Consider the following 20969-nt stretch of genomic DNA (forward strand, 5'->3'; position numbering starts at 1 on the left):
CATGCCTAACAATACTCGTTTACATAAGCAGCTCCATAGTACAGTTAATGACTGTACTGTGACAAATTTAAAAGTGTAATCCTGATACCATACACTTCAGCTACAGAATGTCTGAGGTTAGAACAGTGTAAACACAAATTGGGTACGGTCCCAGATAAAGGTTTAGTTCACTCAGCATCATTCATCTCCATGCAAGAGAAAATCAGTCTCCCCTGAAAGAAGTAAAAAAAAAATGTGTTCCAACACACCATGCGATGGAATGGCAGGACATGGATTCATGCCAATATATCCAACTCCTAATTGCAGCTGTACTGTGAAAGGAAGTGCCCAGTAGAGATTAAATGCTTTCTCACAAACTGACGTGCGAGATGGAAGAACATTAAGCTCTTCAATTAACAGCATTATCATGGCCTGCCCCAATTAGGCAACAGCTATGCAGCAACAATGGCAGAGCCCTGGGAACAGGTCATCCAGCTCATCCCTGGGAGTAGGGTTTGGAGCATTGCCCATTAAGGACAGAACAAAAGGACCCAACAAGAGTTTACAGGAAATAAATTTTAAAAAAATTAAGATGCCAGCCTGGCCACTTTGTTGGCACGGGTAATCTAAATCATTTTTACTGGATGCAATGGCACACGATTGGCTGTGATGCAAATGGTGCCCTTTGACTGGTACCCAAAATTTGATGCTGTCTCATGTTTTCTCATGCCTGGACTCACCAGCACAGACTTATACAGTGCAGAGCGGTTGTTGCTTTATACCTATGTGGGCCAATCTATAGTGCTATAATGGAAAGCTACATTGAATAGATTGAAAAACAAACTGGAAATTGAACAGCATCGGGTCATACATCGCAACAATAAATCACTTAATAAATAACAAGATTCTTTCACCATTTTTATTCACCTTTCCAGCATTAACATCTCTCCCCCCACCCCCCTGCCCCTTTCACCAGCTCGGAGAACAAGCAGCCAATATCTTCAAGTCTTTCTTCAGCAAATGGACAACTCTGGGATTTAAGGGTCTAATGGTCAAGAGACACTTGAAGAACCGGGCTTCTCACTACAGCCCTGCAAACTCTCGGAGATATCTGGCCTCTTGCACATGCCCAATTTTAATCACTCCACCATTGGCGGCCACGCCTCCCCACAGCCATAGCCCTATATTCTGGAATTCTCTCTGCTCTCCTTTAAGACATCCTTTAAAACCTCTCTCTTTGGCCAAGCTTTAGGTCATCTCCCCCATGTTATGTGGTTTGATGTCACACTTTGGTCAATAATGTCCCCAGGCGCAGCACAGGAGCATTCTATAACAATAATGGGGCTATAGAAATGCAGGTTACTGTACAGAAGTGGAAACTGAGAAAAAAATTGCAATAGAGGTCTTTCTAATGTCCAGGGGCAAGGATAATGTAGACAGATGTAAATATGCAGTTTAACTTGGACTATGATCTCAGAACTAAACAGAAGTGCACAAGAAACAGACCTGAAGCAAAGGATTAGAAGAGTAGAATGAAAGAGCAAAAGCAGCTAATGCTAAGTCTTTCAAGTATGGCTGTGTAAAATATAAGCACCACTGGAGAAGATATAAAAAGATTTACAAAGATGATCCCAGAACTGAAACGTTATACTCAATAGCAAAGACTTCACAGGATGGGGTTCTTTTTTCTAGATAAGACCTGATAGAGGTCTTTAAAATAACGAAGTTCAATAGGGTAGATGCAGAAAAAAAATGTCTCCACTTGTGGGGAACCATAAATATATGATATCTGTTAATAAATACAATAGGGAATTCAGGAGAAATTTCTTTACCCAGAGTGATGAGAATGTAGAACTTGTTACCACAAGGATGCATTTAAGGGGAAACTAGATGAACGGAAGGGAGAAAGGAATAGAAAGATATGTTGACATCACCAGATGAAGTAGCTCAAAAGGAAGCTTGTGTGGAGATGAGCCAAATGGCCTGTGTGAACTGCAAATTCTTTGCAATTCTATTCCTGGTTAAGAACAGATCTGAAGGTTAAGAAGATAAATGAAGATCTGGCTTAAAAAATTGACAAAATTCCATTTCCTCGGAATGCAACTGATCAAAGTTGAATGCAGATTAAGGCTCGAAAATTCAATAGATTTTGGGGGAATGGGCCAGTAAAGAACATAATTTTTTTTAATATTTATACCTTTTTGTAAACTTCACCTCCAAGTTGGTCACCTTCATTCAGAGACTAAACTTCATCAGGTAGTGGGCGGAGCGGCAATTCCAGGACTTGGGCTGATGGATAGAGGGAGGCTTCGCCCAAAAGACAATTTTGGTGGGGGAGGGGGCAACAAAGTTGAAGAAAGTCGAGGCTGGCAGTCCAGACCAGCCGGGACCTTTTATTAAGCAGGACACTAAACTGCTGGCTGCTTGGTGCAGACAGGCATTTAAGGTAAACATGCACAAATAGAAACGGTCTTAATCTGAACACTTATGCAATGTTTATAAAGCCTTTCCAAAATATATTTAAAGTGTTTTATTACCATTTAAGTTTCATGAAACAGTATTTAGTTACTCATATTCTGTTCTTACAACCTTTGAGATAGTTTGTAATGGAACAAACCTATTTATAATGCAGTGCCTGTATGGCACAAGATTGAACAATAGACAGTTTCAGTGCTTGTTATTATTTTCTTGTACTATTACAGATACCTCTCACTAGCTACCACAGCATTACAACAGTCATTTGCACTTTGTAAAGTTTTTCAAAAATAGAGAGAGAGAGAGATATTCTGGCCTCTGAAGGGATAACAGTGGACATTCACCAGCATGGGATCAGAGTTCAAAGGATTGAATTCAGGCAAGTTTATATAAACTTGGTCTGGATTCTCTCGAATTTAAAATATTGAGTGGTGATTTCAAGGAAGTGCTTAAAATTAATCAAGGGATTCAGCTGAGTAAATATTAAGCAGATTCTAAGGGGCCATATGGCCTACTCCTGCTCCTATTTCCTTTACAGGAAAACAATTTTCTCTGGTGAAGGAATCCAGAACAAGAGGACATCATTTTAAAATTACAGCTGGACTTGTGCGAAATCTGAAAGCACTTTTCATTCCCACACACACTAGACAAAGCTGTTAGACTGGGTCTGTGCCAGGTGGTGAGGGAACCAACAAGAGGAAAATACATACTTGACCCCATCCTCACCAACCTGCCTACCGCAGGTGTATCTGTCCATGACAGTGTTGGTCGGAGTGACCACCGCACAGTCATTGTGGAGACGAAGTCTCGCCTTCACATTGAGGATACCTTCCATTGTGTTGTGTGGCACTAGCACCGTGCTAAGTGGGATAGATTTCAAACCGATCTAACAACTCAAGACTGGGCACCCATGAGGCGCTGTGGGCCATCAGCAGCAAAATTGTACTCAAACACAATCTGTAACCTCATGGCCCGGCATATCCCCCACTCTACCATTACCATCAAGCCAGGGGATCAATCCTGGTTCAATGAAGAGTGCAGGAGGGCATGCCAGGAGCAGCACCAGGCACACCTAAACATGAGGTATCAGCCAGGTGAAGCTATAACACAGGGCTACTTATGCACCAAACAACATAAGCAGCAAGTGATAGACGGGGCTAAGCAATCCCACAACTAATGGGTCAGATCTAAGCTCTACAGTCCTGCCACATCCAATTGTGAATGATGGTGCACAATTAAACAACTCACTGGAGAAGGAGGCTCCACAAATATCCCCGTCCTCAATGATGGAGGAGCCCAGCTCATCAGTGCAAAAGATAAGGCTGAAGCATTTGCAACAATCTTCAGTCAGAAGTGCTGAGTGGATGATCGATCTCAGCCTCTTCCGGAGGTCCCCAGCATCACAGATGCCAGTCTTCAGCCAATTCGATTCACTCCACGTTATATCAAGAAAGGGCTGAAGGCACTGGATACTGCAAAGGCTATGGGCCCTGACAATATTCCGACAATAGTACTGAAGGCTTGTGCTCTAGAACTTGCTGCGCCCATAGCCAAGCTGTTCCAGTACAGCTACAACACTGGCGTCCATCCGGCTATGTGGAAAATTGCCCAGGTATGTCCTGTACACAAAAAGCAGCCAATTACCGACCCATCAGTCTACTCTCCATTATCAGTAAAGTAACGGAAAGAGTCATTAAAGTGCTATCAAGTGGCACTTGCTTAGCAATAACTTGCTCACTGACGCTCAGTTTGGGTTTCGCCAAGGCCACTCAGCTCCTGACCTCATTACAGCCTTTGTTCAAACATGGTCAAAAGACCTGAATTCCCAAGGTGAGGTGAGAGTGACTGCCCTTGACATCAAGGTAGCATTTGACTGAGTGTGGCATCAAGGAGCCAGAGCAAAACTGGAGTCAATGGGAATCAGGAAGAAAACTCTGCTGATTGGAGTCATAGCTAGCACAAAGGGCGATGGTTGTTGCAGTTGGAGGTCAGTCATCTCAGTTCCAGGACATCACTGCAGGAATTCCTCAGGGTAGTGTCCTTGGCCCAACCATCCTCAGCTGCTTCACCAATGACCTTCCTTCCGTCGTAAGGTCAGAAGTGGGGATGTTGGCTGATGATTGCACAATGTTCAGCACCATTTGCGACCTCTCAGATATTGAACATAAGAACTAGGAGCAGGAGCAGGGAATTCAGCCCCTCGAGCCTGCCCCGCCATTCATTACGATCACGACTGATCTCATTTTGACCTCAACTCCAATTTCCCACCCTCTCTCCATAACCTTTCAACCCAATACTAATTAAAAATCTGTCTATCTCCTCAAATTTATTCAGCATCCCGCCATCCACTGCACTCTGAGGTAGTGAATTCCACAGATTCACGACCCTTTGAGAAACGTAATTCCTCCTCATCTCTAATTTAAATCTACCACCCCTTAGCCTAAAACAATGGCCTCTTGTTCTAGAATGCCCCAGAAGGGGAAACATCCACTCCATGTCTACTTTGTCTATCACCTTTAGCATCTTATATACCTCAATTCGATCTCCTCTCATCCTTCTAAACTCTAGCGAGTATAGGCCTAAACTGCTCAAACTCTCCTCATAAGACAAGCCCCGCATCTCTAGAATCAATCTAGTGAATCTCCTCTGAACCACCTCCAGTGCAACTACATCCTTCCTCAAGTAAGGGGACCAAAACTGTACACAGTACTCCAGGTGCGGTCTCACCAATGCTTTGTACAGTTGCAATAACACTTCCCTATTTTTATACTCTATTCCCTTAGTAATAAATGCCAAAATTCCATTTGCCTTCCTTATTACCTGCTGTACCTGCATACTAGCTTTCAGCAATTCATGCATGAGGATACCCAGATCCCTCTGCACTGAAGCCTTCTGAAGTTTCTCTCCATTTAAATAATAAGTCGCCTTTTTATTCTTCCGACCAAAATGGGTAACCTCACACTTATCCACGTTAAACTCCATCTGCCAAATTTTGGCCCATTCACCTAACCTGTCCATATCCATTTGTAAATTTCTTATTTCTTCCTTGCAACTTACTTTTCCATCTATTTTGGTGTCATCTGCAAATTTAGCTATAGTACTTTCTATCCCTGAATCCAAGTCATTAATATAGATTGTAAGTAGTTGGGGCCCAAGGACCGAACCCTGTGGCACCCCACTATTTACAGCTTGCCATCCAGAAAAAGACCCATTTATCCTGACTCTCTGCTTTATGTTAGTTAGCCAATCCTCTATCCAAGCAAATATATTACCCCTAACTCTGTGTGATCTTATCTTGTGTATTAATCTTTTGTGCGGCACCTTATCAAAGGCCTTCTGGAAGTCCAGATATACTACATCTACAGGATCCCCATTATCCACTTTGCTTGTCACATCTTCAAAGAACTCTAGCAAATTAGTTAAACACAATTTACTCTTCATAAAACCATGCTGACTCTGATGGATTGCATTTTGACTTTCCAAATGCCCCAATTACTACTTCCTTAATAATGGATTCCAACAATTTCCCATCGACAGACGTTAAACTAACTGGTCTATAGTTTCCGACTTTCTGCCTCCCCGCCTTTTTGATTAAGGGTATTATATGCATTGTATGCTTTCAAGAAGGAGTTAGGTACAGCTCTTGGGGCGAAAGGGATCAAAGGGTATGGGGAGAAAACGGGAGCCGGCTATTGAGTTGGATGATCAGCCATGATCATAATGAATGGCGGAGCAGGCTCGAAGGGCCGAATGGCCTACTCCTGCTCCTAGTTTCTATGTTTCTATTAGCATTTTTCCAATCCACTGGAACCTTTAAAGAATCCAGGGAATTTTGGAATATTATAGCCAATGCATCCACTATCTCCGCTACCACTTCCTTTAAGGTCCTGGGATGTAGGCCATCAGGTCCCGGGGACTTGTCACCCTTTAATCCCAATAGGTTGCACAGTACTTTATCTCTAGTGATGGTGATTGTTCTAAGTTCCTCCTTCTCTATATCCTCTGCACTACCTGTTACTATTGGGGTGGCACTAGCGTCCTCCACTGTGAAAACTGAGGCAAAATATTGATTAAGTGTCTCTGCCATTTCTGCGTTTCCCCACTATTAACTCCCCCAGTCTTGTCCTCCAAGGGACCAACATGAAGCAGTCCATGCCCAAATGCAGCAAGACAATATTCAGGCTTGGGCTGACAAGTGGCAAGTAACATTCACGCCACACAAGTGCCAGGCAATGACCATCTCCAACAAGGGAGAATCCAACCATCACCCCTTGATGTTCAATGGCATTACCATCACTGAATCCCACATTATCAACATCCTGAGGGTTACCATTGGCCAGAAACTGAACTAGACTAGCCATATAAATACTGTGGCTACAAGAGCAGATTAGAGGCTAGGAATCATGCGACGAGTAACTCACCTCCTAACTCCCCAAAGCCTGTCCACCATCTACAAAGCACAAGTCAGGAGTGTGATGCAATACTCCCCATTTGCCTGGATGAGTGCAGCTCCTACAACACTCAAGAAACTTGAGACCATCCAGAACAAAGCAGCTCACTTCATTGGCACCGCATCCACAAACATTCATTCCCTCTGCCACCGTAACAGCAGTGGGCACCATCTACAAGATGCACTGCAGGAATTCACCAAGGCTCCTTCGACAGCATCTTCCAAACCCACGACCACTACCATCTAGAAGGGCAAGGGCAGCAGGTAGATGGGAACATCACCATCTAAGAGTTCCCTTCCAAGTCACAGACGATGCTGACTTGGAAATATATCGCCGTTCCTTTACTGTCGCTGTGCCGTGGAATCTTTTACGTTTACCCAAGGGGGCAGATGGGGTTTTTGTTTAGTGTTTCATCAGAAAGACTACCTCCAACACTGCAGCACTCCCTTAGTACTGAAGTGGAGTGTCAGCCTAGATTGAAGTCTCTGGCATGCAAATTGACTCCCTAACCTCCTGACTCAGGAGAGAGAGAGTTAACCACTGAGTAGAATGGATCTATATTTAAGAGTTTAGAAGAATGACAGGGTAATCTCATTGCAATGTATAAAATTCTTAACATGGTAAACAACAAAAGGTTAATTCCCCCTGGCTGGAGAGTCTAGATGGGGTCACAATCTCAGGACAAGGGGTTGGCCATTTAGGATTGAGGTGAGAAATTTCTTCACTCAGGTGGTCGTGAACCTTTGAAATTCTCCGGCCCAGAGAGCTGTGGATGCTCAGTCATTGAGTAGATTCAAGACTGAGATCGATAGATATTTGGACGCTAAGGGTTAAGGCGGGAAAATGGAGTTGAGGTAGATCATCAGCCGCGATCCTACCGAAGAGCAGAGCAAGTTCGAGGGGCCAACCAGCCTACTCCTGCTCCTATTTCTTAACGTAGGACATTCAAGTGCCCAAAGGAAGGAGGAAAGGGAGAAATTTTTTAAAAATGATGAGTCAATCAGCCTTCAAAAAGTGTCAATTTGAGAAGCTTCCAGGTGAGAGGGTATTTGCACCCCCCCCAACCCCCAACCAGTTCTGTTCAGTAATGAAAGGAAAGTAAAGCAAATATTTACCTGAAGCATCTATTGCCGCAACATCAACACCATGAGAAAGCATTGCATTGATGCAGGGGACATCTCCTTTAGCTGCTGCAACATGGAAGCTGAAAAGGAATAGAAGCCCAAATGAAAGTTAAACTCTAAATTGTAAGCAGCATATTTTAACATGTTCATACATGGTCTGTCTCTCTTTCACACAGCTGCTATCATTTTACACATCCCCTTTTGAAAAGGTCCAAGATCACAAATGGCTTCTACCACACCTGTACCCTCGACTACAATCTTATACCTGGCCAAATTTTGATAGATAATGTGCTTTCAATAGACGGCCACAGTCAGATTACTCAACCTCACCAATGCACTTCAGGTTTCACGAAGGCTTACATTAAAATTGAAACTGACGCAAGAACAGAACTTTGAGAATCAAACTTGGACCGCTTTCTGTTTGCAACAACAGCCTTTCCCTCAAGAGGAAGAAATTCCCAGCGACATTTGTGCATGAAGACAAATGAAAGGGTCCAAATCGTTAAAGCTTCTGCAAGATCACTTGAAACAGTCAAACTCCACGTTGTTAACGATCCAATTGTGCATCAACACTTGAGGTCAAGTTTGTTCCAAGTTTAACATAAGTCAGCTAAATTGAGAGGCATCAAATCTAAATTGGCACAAGTGCAAGCCAGGGCCTCACCTCCTGTTGGTAACTGACTAAACACTGAATTGTCCCTAACAAAAACAGAATTACCTGGAAAAACTCAGCAGGTCTGGCAGCATTGGCGGAGAAGAAAAGAGTTGATGTTTCGAGTCCTCATGACCCTTGAGTCAGACCTGCTGAGTTTTTCCAGGTAATTCTCTGTCTTTGTTTTGGATTTCCAGCATCCGCAGTTTTTTGTTTTTAATCACTGAATTGTCCCTTTCTGGTCTGCAAGATCTAGTACAGAATTGCATCACAGGCATGTTCAATAAGTGCATCCTAGCTAGACTTTATTGGGCCTAATAATGAAAAAAAAATCCTTGCTGACAAACACAAAAAGAAAGCACCAAGAATTCCATTTGAAGCTGCTTTGCTGAGGTGGGCTCAGTGTCATCGAGTGAAGCTCCATTAGTGAGTGAGTTTTCAGCTTTGCCATATATTTATCCACACAAGCAGACAGACAGCCGCTAAATTGGTTCAGTGTAAAGAGCTATTCTGCTTTTTGCAGTGCAATCAAACTTTCCGAAAAGGAAAGGCTTAGGAATAACTCATTCTTTCAAAATCTATACTACCATGAATCATTTTTCTTTCTTTTGGCAGATAATGATGTATTTATGGTTCCCTCTGGAATTTTTTTACAACAATATCATCAACAATCAAATCTCTACTAACGCCCTGTGTTGGCACTACCTACAAATCTAGCTACTAATAGTTATAAGCTTTGCTACTTGTTAAAATGAACACAGGGGTTACTAATCAAGTTGATCATGTTTAAACTTAAGTGCTTGCATCCAATGTCTGCCGAAAGGCATTCAGAGGTGTACGCACCATGTTTATTTTAAGAAAGAATTAGGATTCATTTCAAAACCCCTTTTTAATTTTAGGAGAGTGATGGAAGAGTCAGGATTCAGTTTACATTGCATACATACCTCCTCCACAGCTATATTTCTACACTGCCGCTATCCTGAACCAGCCCAGCCCTATCCCTCTCTAACCTGGTCACCCTCGCTCGCAGCACACGGCTCCAACTGAGCAACCAACTCAGCTGGCTCGTTGCTCTCTCCCATTCTGCCACGCTCAAATTCTTTGACCTCCTCCTCAATGCCTCTTCACACTCTCTCTCCTTCCTGTCCCGCCCCCTCCCCCAGCACCCCAAATGACCCCTTCCCTCCACACAAAAGTGCGTGCATGGCACTTATTACCAAGTTTAATTTTGGTTTTATCGTCATAATCATAGGGTGCTTTATTCAATGTTTAAAGCTCTTATTTTCTACCATCTTACCCAGTTCTCCTTCAAACTTTTCATGGTTTTACACCCACTCAAATTCCTCAACACCTTGCTTCTCACTGAGTTTTTGCATTCAACCATTTCCCATCCTTGATGCTTTTAACCTACATCTCACCATCCTGGTCTTACACATGGCTTGTTGTCTGAACCCCTGGCCATGAATTAGGCCACTTAAGAGCCCCAGTTGGAGTGAGGGCAGGTAGACCACTTTAGCCACGCCTTCCCACATCACTGTTAGGTCAGGGGAGGGCGGGTCGGCAGTGGGAAGGACACCCACAGGATTTTACAGTCCCCTCTCCTCACCCCAGGGGCCCACAAAATTCTGCCTTAGTTTTCACCACTCCCACATGCCACACATGGGAAGATTGACTGTTGGAAAAGTTAGGCTTCAGGAGGCTCGGTGGAGTGTTTAATTAAATCCCATCTTGCCGTGGAGTGGTACAATAGAGATCTGAACTCGTACAGTGACTTTGTGATCGCAATATTATCTTTAAGGAGAAATCACAGCAGGCTATCTTAGCTCATACTCGTGCATCCTCCTGCATTCACTGGCTAAGGAGGCAAAACACAAGGAGGTCATTGTTTTCTTGTTCTCTACTGAGAAATTGTTTGCAGAGTTTGGGGAAGGAGGAATCTTGAGCTTGCAAGATAAAGAGAGAGCTTGCAATCAGGGGACACAGATTTAAAGTAATTAGCAAAAGTATCAGAGGAGAATGATCTTTTTTGAAAAAGGAAACAACAGCAAGTTGTTACGATTTGGACTGCATTGCCAGAAAGGGTAGCAAATTGGATAATTACTCGAAACGGAAAAAAAATTACACGGCTCCCAGGCAAGGGATTAATTGGATAGTTCTTTCAGTCAGCCAGCACAGGCACAACGGGCCAAAAGGCCCCCTTGTGTTGTATCATTTTATAATTCTACAGAAAGCACTTGGCGTAAGAAAATAATACACATGCAATGGAAGCTGAAACAAAAAACAAGATGTTGGAAATGCATAGCAGGCTCATTACAATCTGTAAAACAAGATGATAACAATGACCCAATGTAAATCCTTTGCCCCTTCATCAGAACTCTTCTAACAATGGATCTACAACAAAACCCCTAAACTACATTTTCTTTTTACTGTACATATATAACAATTGCTTGATTTTTCTTGAGTTAGAGGACACAAGTTTAAAAAAAAAGCTATTGAAAGAGACGCCAGGCAATACATTTTCACTAAGTTTATCTCAATCACACTCGGTAACAAACAGATCCATGGTATCTCTGGCAGTGGCTCTTCCACCCTCCTTAAACTTGAACACATCCAAAACTTTGTTGCCATTATCTTAACTTGCACCCCATGTCCCATTTACCCATCACCTTGTGCTCACTGACTTACAATGGCTTCTAGTCAAGCAACATCGCTATCTTAAAATTCTCATCCTTGTTTTCAAATCCCACCATAGCTTCACCCCCTCCCTATCTCTGTAATTTCCCCAGCCTTAGAACCCTCTGAGATTTCTTGTCCATGTCTGGCATCTTGACTGATTTAAGTCGCTCCACCATTGGCGGTCATGCCTTCAGCTGCCTGAACTCTAAACTCTGGAATTTCCTTCTTAAACCTTTCTACTTCTCGTTCCTCTTTTAAGATGCTGCTTAAGACTACCTCTTTGACCAAGCTTTTGGTCAACTGCCTTGATATCCCTTTATGTGACTTGCTTGTCAGATTTAATTTGATAATGCTCTTGTGGAATGCCACAGGGCATTTTCCTACATGAAAGGTGCTATAGAAATGGAAGCTTTTGTAGTGCAAGGTTTAAACAACAAACAATAGTTTAGGCAGTGCTCCACATCCCTCTTATCACAAAGGGTCCTTGGGCCATTGCACAGAATTAATTCAGCCAAGAATCCAGTCAAGCATACAGAATAATAAACATCATCATCCAACCCAATGCCTTTTTTCTGTTCCTAACAATTCTTATATTCCTACTCAATTCATTGTTTTTGATCCTTACAGCTGGGGGGGGGAACAGTGGCCAGTGCTACACAGGACAGGATGTGTGGATTTGAAAACCATCATCACAGAGTGTTCACTGTGCTAACAAGTTATAATTGAGCAGATGGCAAGTTGATACAGGATAATTTTTCATGATATTGTCTAATTTAAATAAATAGCGGACAAAACACAGTCTGGTGACAGCAGCTTTGGTAGAAAAAAAAACACCCTGTTGCAGGATTCGAGAGCAGGAACACTATCATTTTCCACATGACCAGTTGCTGAACTTAGCCAGGCCATTATGCTCTAAATCTTCCTTATCGCTGAATACGCAGTCACATAGACAATGAACAGATAATTCAAAGCCAACTCCCTCTCCAATTAGAGGGAGAGGGGGAGGTGGAAGCGTTGGGGGAGGGGGGGTGGTGGGAAAGAGTTGAAAGGGGGAGAAAGAGAGTGGTGGGCAGAGAACTTCATGTTTGATAAATAAATAAATACAGAAAGAGCACGCTCTGGGCGCAGACATCTGCACATATTTCCTCATTGAACAAACAGAAAAAGAAATGTGCACACACAGGATACCAACACATGCAAGCTATGTGATTCTAAAAGTATACAAACCAAACTCCACAACATCATTTCTCAAGTAACAAGACCTTGGCTGCTATAGAACTGACCGGTTAAAAAACTGAAATTCAATACATTCTGAATTCTAACTGGAGCGTGTGGAGTGAGGATGGTCGATGGATACTTACGCTGATCGGCCCTCCACATCCAACTTAGTACAGATAATTCCTCTTTTGGCAAGAACTGATGTAACCTTGTCCACATCTCCTTTTTCCACAGCCTTCAACAGCCGATCATCGTATTTGTTCCAGTCGGATGTCTGTTTTAAAAATAAAAATATTGCATTAAAGTACTTGATACAGGGAAGCACGCAACATCTTAGTTTGATAATGTGGCGTGGGGAACGTGCAGCCCACTAACTGGAGCTTCCCTTTCACGCATTTTCATATTATACATCAGCACCTGTTTCCTCCAGTCTAAAAAGGAATCCGACATGTGCAAGATTTAATAGCTCAACATTACAAGCAACCCCCCTGCAAGATGCAAAGGTACAATGTCAGCAGATGGACTCTTGTGTTACGGCCCAGACGACCAGCGAATGACACGAGTACAGTTTCGCTCCTCTCAGTTAGCTGGAAAAGAAGGGGTTTAAGTGTCCTGCTTTTTTCTCATTCCTCCAATTTCCCCAGTACAATATTCAGTATGGTTGTCACCGAATTGACCAGATGCTTGGACCCAAGTGGCCAGCTGTATATCCTGAGGAGCTAGACATATCAAGAAATGCAATATTGACAGGTACACAGTACTCGGAACAAGTTACATAGAGTCTATAATATAGAACCTGGATATCTAACCGAACTGCTTACACCTGTGTTCATGCTCTGCACAAGCCTCCTCCCAGCCTACTCCCTCCACCCTAGCAGTAGATCTTTCTGTTCCTTTTCCCCTTAAATGCATCTGTGCTATTCACCTTAAACACTACATGAGGCAGCAAGTTCCACATTCACACCACTCCTTGGGTAAGGAAGGTACACCTGCATTTCCTCTTGGAGTTATTAGTGACTACACTCACCCATTGCCTCATCCGTCCCAGTTAGAAAATGCAGGGGGTGGGGGGGGAGGAAGCAAGATGAGAGATAAGGAAAAGATTGTACAAAAGCAGAGGAGGGCAGCGTGCTTGCTTGGTTCCATGTCCATCTGCCCCAATGCAGCTTTTGCAACTCCTGTCCTGACGCCTCTAACAGTTCCTATATGGTCACATCCAGATCACCCCAAAAGACTGGTCCTTGGCTACAGGTTGCCCATAGTGACATAATCCACAGATATGGTGGGGCTCAGTTTTCCAAAGTACAAGATTGCCCAGTTCCATCTTTCCAACACTTTGCTTGACCCCACAAACAAGGCCACCTTGTCACTATGTCACTGTCAGACATGGAATTGCTCCCAATTTCCTATAATTCATCATCTTCAACCCTACTAATAGCCTACATATTTGCCATCAACTCCATCATCCCTCCTGCCTGGACTCTATCTCTGGGTGAGCCACAATTAATCTTGGTGCTTATCTTTAAATCGAGTATCGAGGCCACTTACTTCTAATTCCACACCACCACTCACTACCATTGTCTAACCCTTTGTCCCCAAAGCCCATAGAGGAATAAAACCAGAAAACACTGGAAGCATTCAGCAGGTCAGAGAACATCTAGGGAAAGAAACAGTTAACATTTAAGGTCAATGGCCTTCCATCGGAACCCATATCAGAGTCTCACCTCCAGACTTAATTTCTCTAATCATTGAATCAAATAATTGTTACAACACAGGAGGCCATTCAGCCTATCATGTCTGCGCCAGCTCTCCGAATAACCAAAGTACCCAGTAGCATCCCTTCGCCTTCTAGCCATAACAATGCACATTGTTCCTTTTCAGATCACAATTCAATCCCCTCTTGAAAACCTCAAACGAACTTGCCTCCACCACTGTCAGCCAGTGCCTTCCAGATCCTAACCACTTGCTGCAGGAAAGTGTTTTCCCTCTGGACTCCATTGCTTCTTTTGCCAATTACCTTACATCTGTGCCTCTCACTCTCAATCCTTTCACCAGTAGAAACTGTTTTCCTTTATCTACTCTGTCCAGACCCCTCGTGATTTTGAATACTGCTATCAAATCTCTTCTCAACCTTCTCTTCTGCAAGGGGAGCAGTCCCAACTTCTCCAATCTATGTAACTGAAGTTCTTCATCCCTGGAAGCATTCAGTAGCAACATGGATACAAAATTGGCCGAGTAATAGGAAACTGAGGGTAATGGTCAATGGATATTTTTCGGGCTGGAGGAAGGCTTGTAATGGAGTTCCCCGGGGGCCAGTATTGGGGTCCATGCTTTTCTTGGTATATATTAATAATCTAGATCTATATGTGTAAGGGGCAATGTCAAAGGTTGCAGATGGTATGAGACTTGGAAGCATCGTAAACTGTGAGGAGGACAGTATAGAATAGAAGAGGGCATAGACAAGTTGGTGGAGTGGGCAGATAGGTGGCAGTTGAAGTTCAATGCAGAGAAGTCCGAGGTGATGGATTTTGGTAGGAAGAACATGGAGAGACAATACAAAATAAGGGGCACAATTCTTAAGGGGGTGGAGGAGCAGAGGGACTTGGGTGTCTCCGTACATAGATCATTGAAGGAGGTAGGACAAGAAAAGAGAGCAGTTAAAGTATACAGTATCCTGGGCTTTGTTAATAGGGGCATAGAGTACAAGAGTAGGGAGGTTATGCTGAGCTTATACAAGACACTCGTTAGACCTCAGCTGGATATTTTGTACAATTCTGGGCGCCACACTATTGGAAGGATGTGAACGCATGGAAGAAAGCGCAGAGGAGGTTTACAAGAATGGTTCCAGGGATGAGAAACTTCAGCAATGTTAGATTGGAGAAGTTGGGACTGTTCTCCTTGGAAAGAAGGTGGAGATTTGACAGATGTTCAAAATCATGAGGGGGCTGGATAGAGTAGATAGGGAGAAACTGTTCCTGCTCATAAAAGGATCGAGAACAAGAGGGCACAGATTTAAAGTGATTTGCAAAAGAAGCAAATATGATGTGGGAAAAAACTTTTTCCCACAGTGAGTGATTCGGGTCTGGAATGCACTGCCTGGAAGTGTGGTGGAGGCAGGTTCAGTCGAGGCATTCAAGAGAGCATTAGATGATTGTTTGAATAGAAACAATGTGCAAGGGTATGGAGAAAGGGCGGGAGAATGGCACTAAGTCATAATGCTCATTCGGAGAGCCAGTGCACACACGATGGGTCGAATGGCCTCCTTCTGCATCATAACATTGTGATTTTCTGCACTCTCTCTAATGCCTTCACATCTTTCCCAAATTGTGGCACCCAGAACTAGATGCAATACTCCAGTTGGTGCTTTATACAAGGTTAAAGAGCTCTTGCACTCTATGCCCCTATTAATAAAGCCCAGGGTACCGTATTCTGTATTATCCATTCTCTCACCCTGCCCTACCACCTTCAATGATTTATGCACATATACATCCAGGTCCCTCTGTTCCTGCACCCCCTTTAAAATTGTGCCCTTTATTTTATATTGTCTCTCCTCATTCTTCTCACCAAAATGAATCATTTCACATTTTTCAGCATTGAATGTGATCATTTGCCTGCCCATTCCACTAATTATTAATGCTCATTTTGCAGGTGTCCTGATCTCAAAAAAATTTACGTAATGCCACCACTTGCAACCTGTCCTGCAAATACTCCTTGGAATCACTGGCCTCGTTCCCAACCACCTCAACCTGTTGAACTTAAAGCCTCCTCTCCCAGTTCGCAAATTTCTCCACAACCTCATCCCATGCTTTTTTTGTTAATGATTACAGGTCTTATTAGCAATAGGGTAATACGATTCAGTATTTCTAACTCTCAATCATACAGCACAGAAAGAGGCCATTCAGCTCACTGTACCTATTGTTAGAGCTATTCAATTACTCCTACTCCCCTGCACTTTCCCCATGGTCCAGAAAATTTCTCCTTTGCAAGTATTTATCCAATTCCCTTTTGAAAGTTACTATTGAATCTGTTTCCACCACCCTCTCTGGCAGAACATTCCAGATCATCATAACTTGTTGCTTAAAAAAAAAGCCTGCTCCTTTTGCCAATTAACTTAAATTGTTAGCTATTCAGTAAACTCCTTCACGCAAAAACATCCTGCATTTATGTGGTGTCTTTAATGTACAAAATTACCTTGAGGTGCTTCACAGTGGAGAATACGGACAAGGGCTGAGGCTTTGAGGAAGAACTAGAAGTATTTATTTTTCCTTTTCATTCATGGGATGTAAGTGATGCTGGAAAGACCAGCATTTAATACTCCTCCCTAATTAACCTCAAAGAGGTGGCAGTACTCAGTGAAGGAACTTCAGGATTTCGACCTAGCGACAGAGAAAGATTGAAACCTCAGGGTCAAGGTTGTGTGAAGGTTAGTGCACAGGGTTGAAACATTAAGGATGAGGCAACTGAAGAGGCGGATTGGAGGTTGGGTATAGGAGGCCACAGGATACAGCAGAGAATGCACGTTGGAGACTTTGCAGAGGTGGGCTGGGATGTGACAAAGGAGGAATTGGAGACTAGGAGGTGGCCTTGAAGTTTAATCCAACGGGGAACGGGAACCAGTACAGGTCAGCACAATGACACAGGGTGCAAACTCTGATATCTTGACGATCTCAAAAATTTGCAAGGCAGTGCCAGCCAATGCCTGACAAACTGAATCTCTCAGCAAAAGCAATAATTCGCATTTATATTTAAAATATAATAAATTGCCATTCATACAGTGAACAGCCTAGTAAACCTCACAGGAGTGATTATTCACAAAATCTGACACCAAGCCTCAGAGACAGGTGGCCAAAAGTTTGGTCAAAGATCAAAGGAGTGTGTTAATACTTCCAGAGGTTTAGGGAGGGAAATAGAGTGAAGGAAGCTGGGGGTATGTAAGGCACCAAGAATTGGAGGAGCGCAGGGTTGTAGGGCTGGAGGAAGTTACAGAGCAGTCTGTCTGAGGAATAGAACACACCCCTGAAATCCTCCAAGAACACAAAAAGGTGACAATGCATTTCAAGTTTTTCCTGATGAATTATCCTCCCTTCCCTGCTTTTACTAACAAGGCAAATTCAAATGCCAATTAAAAAGTGAAACTTCAAGCTGGGGTGGGGCTTAGAACTTCTGACAGCTTTTGTGGTGTACAATGAGTTTTTTCCTATTGTTGGTTTTATTTCTAATGTGTAAAGCCTTCATCTTGGCTTCCACTAGGAAACCCATAATTAACAAATGTTGCTCCTCTGCTCTCCGTTCTGATAATCTCCTCTAGTCAGCGTCTCTGGTTTCAACCTGTTGCCATCCCGGATGCAAATAAAATCTATTTGAAGCAACACAAAATATTAATACTTCTCTAATGCCGGCCAACAAAAATAAAAAGGATCTGTCGCAGGAAGAGGAGATGGCCATTCAGTCCCTTGGACATATTCATGTATTGAACTCGAACATAGTTGATCTGTATCTCAATTCCATGTATCTCCAGCTTCCAATCCCCAGCCTACACAGCTTTTTTGGGGGCTGCAGGGGGTGGGGACTCAGATTTCCACTACCCTTAGGTTCCCTAGCATCATCTCAGAATGACCTGGCTCTAATTTTAACGTTATGCTCCCTTGTTTTGGACTCTCGCAAGGTAGGCGATGGCGCAGTGGTATTGTCACTGGACTAGTAATCCAGAGACCCAGGGTAATGCTCTGGGGACCTGGGTTCAAATCCCGCCACGGCAGATGGTGGAATTTGAGTTCAATAAAAAAAAAATCTGGAATTAAAAGTCTAATGATGTTGTCGATTGTTGTAAAAACCCATCTGGTTCACTAAATGTCCTTTAGGCTGTCCTTACCTGGTCTGGCCTACATGTGACTCCAGGCCCACAGCAATGTGGTTGACTCTTAAATGCTATCTGAACAAGGGCAATTCGGGATGGGCAATAAATGCTGGCCTAGCCAGCGATTTCCACATCCCATGAACGAATTAAAAAGAAGAAATAGTTTCTTCCTACCTATTGAATCCTTTAATTATATCTTTAGAAACTGCAAGTAGGGTAATGTATTTACATATTCCCCTTTCCAACTTTTGTCCGATTACTGTCCTGTGAAGCACCTTGGGATGTTTTACTACATTAAAGGAACCTCAGAAATGCAAATTGTGTTCCCGACATCATTTCCGGTGAAAGGGTTTAAGATGCCCCCAAGATTCGGAAAGCTGCTTTGGAAATGGTTCTAACTCCCGCTGGGGTTAGGGTCCGTGGATGCTCGTTGTCATCCTGTCCCTCACCATCTATCTAAAGTCAGCAGGCAACATGTTATTTAACTGCAGGGAGAAATCACTGTGGATGTCAGAGGTTAGGACTGGACTCGATGAAGATGCACTGGACAAACATCAGGAGCCGGAAAACCTGACTGATATCCCCCAAATTTCTACTAGCTCACACACACAGACACACACACACAGACACACACACACAGACACACACACACAGACACACACACACACAGACACACACACACACAGACACACACACACACAGACACACACACACACAGACACACACACACAGACACACACACACAGACACACACACACAGACTCAATGGATGGTGGTCACTCAGAAGCATAATGGGAAATGTATTCACTCATTAAGTCACAGGAGTGGGGGAGGGGGGAGGAGGGGGGGAAAGAGGGTGGAGAAAGTGATTGGGAGGAGGGCACTAAAAATAAAAAAAATGGTTCTCAAGTGCTCGGGAAGTTCATCCAGTGAGGAGCTGATCCATACAGACATGTACGGAGGAATCCACCCCGGGCCCTTGGTCTGTGTACTAAAGGGGTTTGGGAATTGTATTTAGCTGAGGAAAGAGGAAAATCGGCTTCCCAATCCTGACCACTAACGAGTGGAGTGGAAGAAAAATGACTTGCATTTCTATAGCACCTTTCACAATCTCAGACATTACAGCCAATGGAATATAGAAATTGTTGTAATAGAGATAACGCCAATGCAAATTTGCAAACAGCTATGTAATAATGAGCAGATAAGCTATCTTTAAATGTTGGTTAAGGAATAGATATCAGGCAGGATACCAGGAGAACTGTCATGCTCTTCAAAATATTTCCACAAGATTTTTTTTTTTTTTGTTTACACTCACCTAAGGACAGACAGGGCCTCGGTTTAATGCTTCATCCAAAAGACGGCACCTCCAACAGTGCAGCATTGCCTCAGCACCAATGCACCAGCCTAGATTATGTGCGGGTGTGTGTGTGCATGCAAGAACATCAGGTGAGGAATAGATCAAGCTCGCTCATGATGTGCTTCCCCCTCCACTTTCCTCCTTTTCTAGCTCTCACACTGCGCACCCCACCCTGCACCCCCCTTCGAAGAGCTTGCCATATTAATCAAGGCCCCCCACCCCATGAACAATTGCCACTTGGTTCTTCACCTGTTGACCATCGATGGCCATGAAATTTAACTCACCGAGGAAGCAAATGTATTGGGAGAGAGGAGGGAGAGAATGGGATAAAAAAGGAATTAACAATCGCAGATCAAACATACATTAACGCATAACTGAATTCAAATGGCATTATAAACTCAAACAAAACTTAAGAAAATGCAGTAAAACATCACAGTGTTAGCAAACAAAACTTGACACCGAGTTGCATAAGGAGATACTGGGACAAGTAACCAAAGAGCTCGGTCAAAAAGGTAAGCTTTAAGGAGCGTCTTAAGGGAGAAGTGAGAGGTTGAGGAGGAGGAGAGGTTCGTGGAGGGTCAGGTTTTGAAATGTTTCACCTTGCCGCAGTTTGTTATGTATCTATGGACAATGAAACTATTGGAGTGGGGAGAGAAGGAAGAAGCAAGAGTCTGCATGGTTTCCCTATGTAAATATTTCTGTTGGAAATAATTGTAAAATATTTGAAATTTATCACTGAAAATATCAAAATCAACATTAAAATTCCTTTGTAATGTTGCAAGGGCACTAAAATATTTCAATAATTGCTTTGCTATTTATAAAATAGTTACGCTGTTGTGAAAACACCAGAGTTAAATTGTTCAAGACTGTTGCAATTCAATCGACCAGGTTGAAAGCATCAGATGTCAAGGACACAAGCAATAAACAAAGCTCAACGTCATCAGTACGAGCTAAAAGGCAGAAAATACAACAAGGCTGAATTATATGAATAAAAATTCTGGGCTCCGGAGGCTGATCAGTAGTCGTTTGGAGCTTTAGTCTTGCAGCTTTATGACATCACTTGAACTCAACTGGATTACAGTCCATTCATTCATTTCCACACATCTATTACTGAAGGCCCCTGAGCCACTTTGGATCAATGGAAACATCTAATTTCTGCAGCCATCGCAAACTCTTATCG

General features: G+C 43.1%; 1 protein-coding gene across 5 annotated transcripts in view; it reads right to left on the bottom strand.

Moving 5' to 3' along the window:
- Positions 1-20969, bottom strand: part of uacaa (uveal autoantigen with coiled-coil domains and ankyrin repeats a) — a 159107-nt gene that overhangs the window by 75345 nt on the left and 62793 nt on the right. For all 5 annotated transcript variants that reach the window (XM_078530097.1, XM_078530102.1, XM_078530098.1 and 2 more), the window contains exons 2-3: positions 12719-12849; positions 8021-8109 (exon numbers count right to left, since the gene is read on the bottom strand). In XM_078530097.1, coding sequence (XP_078386223.1) covers positions 8021-8109; positions 12719-12849 — 220 coding nt within the window. The remainder of the gene's footprint in view (positions 1-8020; positions 8110-12718; positions 12850-20969) is intronic.

The sequence above is a fragment of the Cetorhinus maximus genome, chromosome 26, assembly GCF_964194155.1.
Source record: "Cetorhinus maximus chromosome 26, sCetMax3.hap1.1, whole genome shotgun sequence".
Lineage (NCBI taxonomy): Eukaryota > Metazoa > Chordata > Chondrichthyes > Lamniformes > Cetorhinidae > Cetorhinus > Cetorhinus maximus.